At 39.9% G+C, this 6612-nt stretch overlaps 1 protein-coding gene across 1 annotated transcript; it reads right to left on the minus strand.

Annotated features, from left to right (window-relative positions):
- Positions 1 to 151: 151 nt before the first annotated feature.
- Positions 152 to 1265, minus strand: LOC117939064 (nuclear protein MDM1-like). Its single transcript, XM_034864108.1, has 3 exons — positions 1247 to 1265; positions 435 to 717; positions 152 to 332 (listed from the first exon to the last, which is right to left on the minus strand). The coding sequence occupies exons 1-3, from the start codon at positions 1263 to 1265 to the stop codon at positions 152 to 154; spliced, it is 483 nt and encodes a 160-aa protein (XP_034719999.1).
- Positions 1266 to 6612: the final 5347 nt, after the last annotated feature.

The following is a 6612-nucleotide window of genomic DNA, read 5'->3' on the forward strand; positions in this document are numbered from 1 at the left end:
AACACAGACACACACGTACAAACAAACACACACACACACACACACACACACACACACGTACAAACACACACACACACGTCAATATTTTGGGCTAATTATCTAAAATTACAGGAACAACAACTACACTTAAATTGATGTCAAAAAGCAGAACTTACTCATCTGTTTTTTCTTCTTCTTCTTCTTCTTCTTCTTCTTCTTCTTCTTCCTGTCCTCCTCCTTCTTCTTCTCCCCAGGCCGAACGCCTCTCAGCAGGAGGACTCGGAGGCGTCTGTGCTTTCGTTTCTGTGTTTTTGTTTCCCGAGCCCGTAGCAGAGGAGCTCTTACTGGAGTTACTGGAAATAAAACACAAAGAGACACTAAGCATTCGCTCAGAGAAGACTTCAAGATGATGCTCTCTCTCTCTCTCCCTCCCTCCCTCCCTCCCTCCCTCCTACCTGGCCAGGTCCAGGGCCTCCACAGGGGAAGTGCTGTGTCTCTCAGGGTCACGACAGAGGTCAAAGGTCGGACGGGGGGTGGGGGGGCCAGACGCCGAGTCGGTGGTGTCCGATGGCTCCCACAGGGCGTTGTGTTCGGACAGCAGCTGGCTCAGGTGGTCCCTGGAGAAGTTAGCCCCCCAAGCTCGAAGGCGGTACGACAAGGCCTTCTGCCTCAAGTCCTTCACCTGGACGGGAGCACACTGCGAGTCTTTAAAGTATCCCCGAGATATAAAGTCACAATCTAACCTTTAATCTCACGTTTGCATGTGTCGCAAAGATACCGCGTGAGGTTAAAGCGATAGGCCCATTATGGGAGGTCAGTTACTGCAGTAGGGCTGCACGATTATGGCCAAAATGAGAATCACGATTATTTTCACGAATATTGTGAACACGACTATTTGTTGATTTTGACCAAAACCACTTTTACATTCACATCCATATTATGTTACATTCTTCTTATGTCGAAGTTGTGTAGACATACAGCTGCAACACGTGTAAATGAAAATGAGCTATCTGAAATAAATAGCGTAGGATATATAAGCTCCTTCACTTGTTTTCAACAATAACCGATTAAAAGAGCTAGGGGGAAACCACGGAAACACTGGTACAAATACAGGTTTGCCCCCTCATGCTTAACAATAAACAGCTGTGTTAATAAATATTAAAACTGTGGATAAATGTCAGAAGTGTGACACCGGCGCTGTGTCTCTGTTGCTGGGAGCCTGTATGAGTGAATGGGGACATGCCTCGATATATCGGAGGACTCCTACCATCCCCCAAATTTATCATCTTGCTGATGAGTGTTGCAGTTTCACTGCAAATGTCACTCGACTCTGGTGCTTCTCTGAAAAAGAACATTTTGAAACAAACTCACAAATCAAAACAAACCTCGCGAAAAGCTGATAAAGATCGAGAAGTTGATGAAAAGAATCTTGTTTAGACCGGCAAGACCGTCTGAGAGCAGTAAATTATAGACTGTGGTCTAGACCTACTTTCATAACGGTCCTTAGGCTACTTATGTTTAGATTTGACACTAAAGATAAGAACAATTTAATTTAATTGCTTAGCGCCTGATTGACGCAATCTCCATTAAAATTCTAACTTCTTCTCTGAGTCACAACCAGAGATGTCAAGTTACGAAGTACAAATACTGTCTTACTTCACTGAAGTAGAAATAGTACTTCAATGGAGTAATTATTTCACAGCAGGCGTTTTACGTCTACTCCTTTTACATCTACATTTTCACACAATTATCTGTACTTTCTACTCCTTACATTTGAAAAATAGCCTCGTTTCCTCTATTTCAGTTTGGCTTGTTTTTATTCCGACTTGTCCTCGTTCAAAAAAAACACCCCAAAAGACCAAAAACCCATCCAAATGTTTGTTTTTTTAATAGTTTGATGCAAAAACAACTCCTTTTAAACGCACTGCAAGCTCTGCACACCCAAGTACCACGAGCTAATGATTTCCCAAACTCGCCATCTAATTTGAAAATGCATATTGATGTTATTTCTTCCCCTTAATTTACTGTTATACTTTAAGTAATTTTGAAACCAGTACTTTTACTTGAGTGAAAAGCTTGAGTTGATACTTCAACTTCTACAGAAGTCATTTTAAACCTTAGTATCTATACTTCTACTTGACAAATGAATGGGAATACTTCTGACACCTCTGGTCAGTACAATCTGAATTCATGACAATACAAACACACACACACACACACACACACACACACACACACACACACACACACACACACACACACACACACACACACACACACACACACACACACACACACACACACACACTAGATTCAGTGTGACGTTCAATTTCTGCAGATTTCATCTTGACATAACGTCCAAAAATCTCAGAAATCATTTAAAAATAGGTGGTTCTAAAACTGCAGGACTTGCATGAGAATCTAAATGTTTTTAAATGTTCTTTATCCAAAAAATCCAGTGACAGTTGTCAGTACATACGTGAGTACATGCAGACAGGAGCTGCTGATAGCTAATGTAATTGGGCATATTTTTTAATGGTGACAATTTTTATGCAAAATATCGCTTCACTTGACGAGACAACAACGCAAAGTCATGATGGTGTTTGTGATTTACCGCTACAGCGGGCAACTCGGATGCTTGACAAGAAATTGCGGAGGAGAAGTGCATGAGAGTTGGTCTCCTTTGCTTTCTGCTGTAGTTTGTACCCACGTTGACACACTTAGAAAGTCAAGTTTCTATTCACCCACACATCTTGCTCTTGTTTAGACAAGTTGGGCAGACAACATACCGCGTGTAAAGGTTGATCAATGCCACAACAGATTCTTCTCCCTAGTCCTTAAATGGACACAAACAGACAGTAGTGCACTTATGGAACCAGTGTATATCCTGCACCTGCTGCTGTGTAATGACAATAAAGTTGAATCTAATCTAATCTAATCTAATCTAGTGCTTTTGCTTATTGTAAGAATGAAGCTTTACACAAGTTGTGGCATCCAGTCAGCAACATTTACTTTGTTCAGCAGTGAAACACAAAAGTTCCTGGACCATCGGAAAGTTAAATACTTTTTGGGGGGGGGGTAGGAACTGTAAACCCTGGCTCCTTCGATGGTAAAAAAGTAGACCCTTAACCCTCCTGGTGTCCTCGGGTCAAATCTGACCCGCTTTCATCAAGTTTCTATATCAGAAAATTGGGTTTTGTGCAACCAAATTGTCAAAAGAAATACTGTGGATAGTTCCATACAAGACTCTTCACAAGTAAAATAAACGATCAGTTCACTACTTTCATTGGATTTGGTTGTGTCATTCAATTGTTTAGCATTTGGAAAAGAAAATGGTAAAAGAACGTTGGAAAAAGTGGCAAGAATCTAAATAACAAAAGCGGAGAAAAAACATCGGGGAAAGCGACAAAAGTTCTGTAAAAGACGACCAAAACGTTGAAAAAAAGGTTTTCATTATAAATCTTGAAGCAAAAAACTGTTGCCCTGTCGACGGGTAAGACAACACAAGGGTTAAGACTTAAAATAGCTCAATTATACCGGTGTAGGGTAGTCACTAATATATGATCAACCTTCTGACTAGACGCCTGAACATAAAACACGAAGACCTCCGTCTACTGAAGCTAACGCAGCGACTATGGAGAAGCACCTCATACAACCACACCTCTAAACATCTGGACTATGCCTTTAAATTATCATCCACATCGGCTAGTCCTCAGCTGCAGCCCTGATAGAGAGATAGAGAGATAGATAGATAGATAGATAGATAGATAGATAGATAGAGAGATAGATAGATAGATATAGAGATAGATAGATAGAGAGAGAGAGAGAGAGATAGATAGTGAGAGAGAGATAAATAGTGAGAGATAGAGAGAGAGAGAGAGATAAATAGATAGAGAGATAGAGAGATAGATAGATAGATAGAGAGAGAGATAGAGAGAGAGAGAGATAGAGAGAGATAGAGAGATAGATAGATGGATAGACAGATAGAGAGAGAGAGATAGATAGATAGATAGATAGAGAGAGAGAAAGATAGAGAGATAGAGAGATAGATAGATGGATAGACAGATAGAGGGAGAGAGATAGATAGAGAGATAGAGAGATAGATAGATAGAGAGATAGATAGATAGAGAGAGAGATGGATGGATAGAGAGATAGATAGAGAGAAATATAGAGAGATAGATAGAGAGATAGAGAGATAGATAGATAGAGAGAGATTTACTGATCCCAAGAAGAATGGAAAATTACGGTGTTCCAGCAGCAAAATCAGTCGCAAAGCACAGAATATAAATATAAATGAAATACTAGGAAAAATATACATACATACAATATACATTATCATTGTATTTTGTGTTATTGTATTCTTCTTTTCTCTTTCTCATGCTGTATCGGGTGCTGGTAACTTTAATTTCCTTGCGGGAGTCATCCCAAAGGGATTAATAAAGCTAAGTCTATCCATGAAATAATAATAATAATAATAATAATAATAATAATAATAATAATAATAATAATAATAATAATAATAATAGGAATAAAATAAAAGAATAGTTGAATATGTACAGAATGGGAAAACAAAACTGTGCAACTGCTTAAATAATAAGCTAAAATGTCTGCTAAACGTAAATAAACCAATCAGTTTACACATTCAGTGAAGCAGCAACGTGGAAGCAACAAAAAAAGTCGAGCTTCTGCATTTCAATCCGACTGAAATGTTTGAAATGTGTTTCCAAACTTTTCTGTGGGGTGTGTGTGTCCATGATCGACTCACTGCAGTGCACATGGAGGGGAAATACTGAATGATGAGTTTAAAAGGGGACTTATGAGAAGTGATAAACAGGTTTGTGCAATCACACACCTGCTTTTTCTTTAATAGTTGTTTAAGTCGGTCTCAAAACTAGTTTGAGGTCAGATTTGCAGGTGTGGATTCTGGTAAACCTGACAGCAACCTGACCGTGACCCCAGTCAACAGCCTGGATAACCCCCGGCCTGATTTTCAAAGCTAACCTCAGGCTCTGAACCCAAAACCTCCACTCCAAGACGAACCGTCAGCCTGCACATCTCCACGGCGACTGACGCCCTGCTGAGTCACATTCTCTATTGTTTCCTCTCAAAAGACAGAAACTGATGTCAGCTTCCTCTCCACGCCACAAAGCTTTTTACAGGCCAGGCTCTACCACGGGGACAACGGACAGTTAGTTAACCGGATGGTCGCCCACGGATTCATTGAGCTCATTCATTTAGAAGAGATCGTTAGCTTTTCTTCTGTTGGCTTCATCAGCTTAAACCCACGTGTTTTGCAAGAACATAAAAAATACTGAAAGTTGGATAACTCTACACTCGATAGGTACATCAAGCTTAAATGAGTGCAGTCTAACAGTCTAACTCAGAGATAAGTTAAAAATAAGATAAAAATTAAAATGTCTGACTTCTGAATCTAACATGATTGGCAAAGATAAAGTGGCCTGTTCATGTAAAAAAATTATAATAGTAATTTACACAACACAGAAGATACGCTTGCTAAGGGTAAGTAGCCACTATGGTACCATCCACAGACACAGTAAAGGACTCACGGTGACTTCCAAACCCACGTGTTCGGCAAGAACATCAAAAATACTGGAAGTTGGATATCTACACTCAACAGGTACACCGAGCTTAAATGAGTGCAGTCTAACTCGGAGATAAGTTGGTTTTTTTAAACTTAAAATGTCTGAAAATGACATGAATCTAACATGTTATTAGCAAAGATGAAGTGGCCTGTTCATGCAAAACAAATATGAAAAAATCAAAATACACAACACAGATGATACGCTTGCTAAGGTAAAGTAGCCATCCACAGATGCAGTTAAGGACTCACTGTGCCTTTCACATTAAAACATGATGTTTAAATAATGTATGAATATTAGAGCCATCCATTTTCATCCATCTGGCCAAGTTTAATATGCAAATAAATTTGCATACAATATATAAGACACACATACACACAGATACACAGACACGCGCGCGCTCGCGCACACACCCACACACACGCGTTGGTCTGTTAATGTTTTGTCTTCTGGCATAAATAAATAAAAATATTGCACCGGTGCCCAACCAGATATTGCACATTGCACAACCATACTGGTATATTAACTATACTCAGCATATTTGGTGAAAAACTAGCACCTAATGTCCTCTTATGACCTGTCATCACAGGTTGGCTTTTTACAACTTGTTCAACACGTGTCATTTGAATCTTAAAAGGCTTAAAAAGCTGAAACTTTCCAGAATTCCACATCGAAAAAGTAAAAAGCAGAGAGGCTAAACAGTCAAATTAAGCCTTTGCCTTTACTGGACCTACGTTGTAGGAACACTATGGTCTAAAATATCCTTATAAGTCGCAGATTCAAGACTTCCCCTCCCTGGAACTAAGGAGCACAGAGCCGAAACCACAGCTGTCTTACACTAAAAATGTAGAATTGTACGAAGTGTTTCCCTGCACAGGTTTAGGAAACGTACGTTTGATGTGTTCAGCTGAAATCAGCAGAATCATGCAGAAAAATGTTTAATCTTGCAAAAGCAGCTGCCCCCCCCCGCCCCCCCTCCTTAAACAGCACTTTCCACAAGACTAGTGGGAACCTACCTGTGTGTGTGTGTGTG

The sequence above is a fragment of the Etheostoma cragini genome, chromosome 23 (assembly GCF_013103735.1).
Source record: "Etheostoma cragini isolate CJK2018 chromosome 23, CSU_Ecrag_1.0, whole genome shotgun sequence".
In the NCBI taxonomy this organism is placed as follows: domain Eukaryota; kingdom Metazoa; phylum Chordata; class Actinopteri; order Perciformes; family Percidae; genus Etheostoma; species Etheostoma cragini.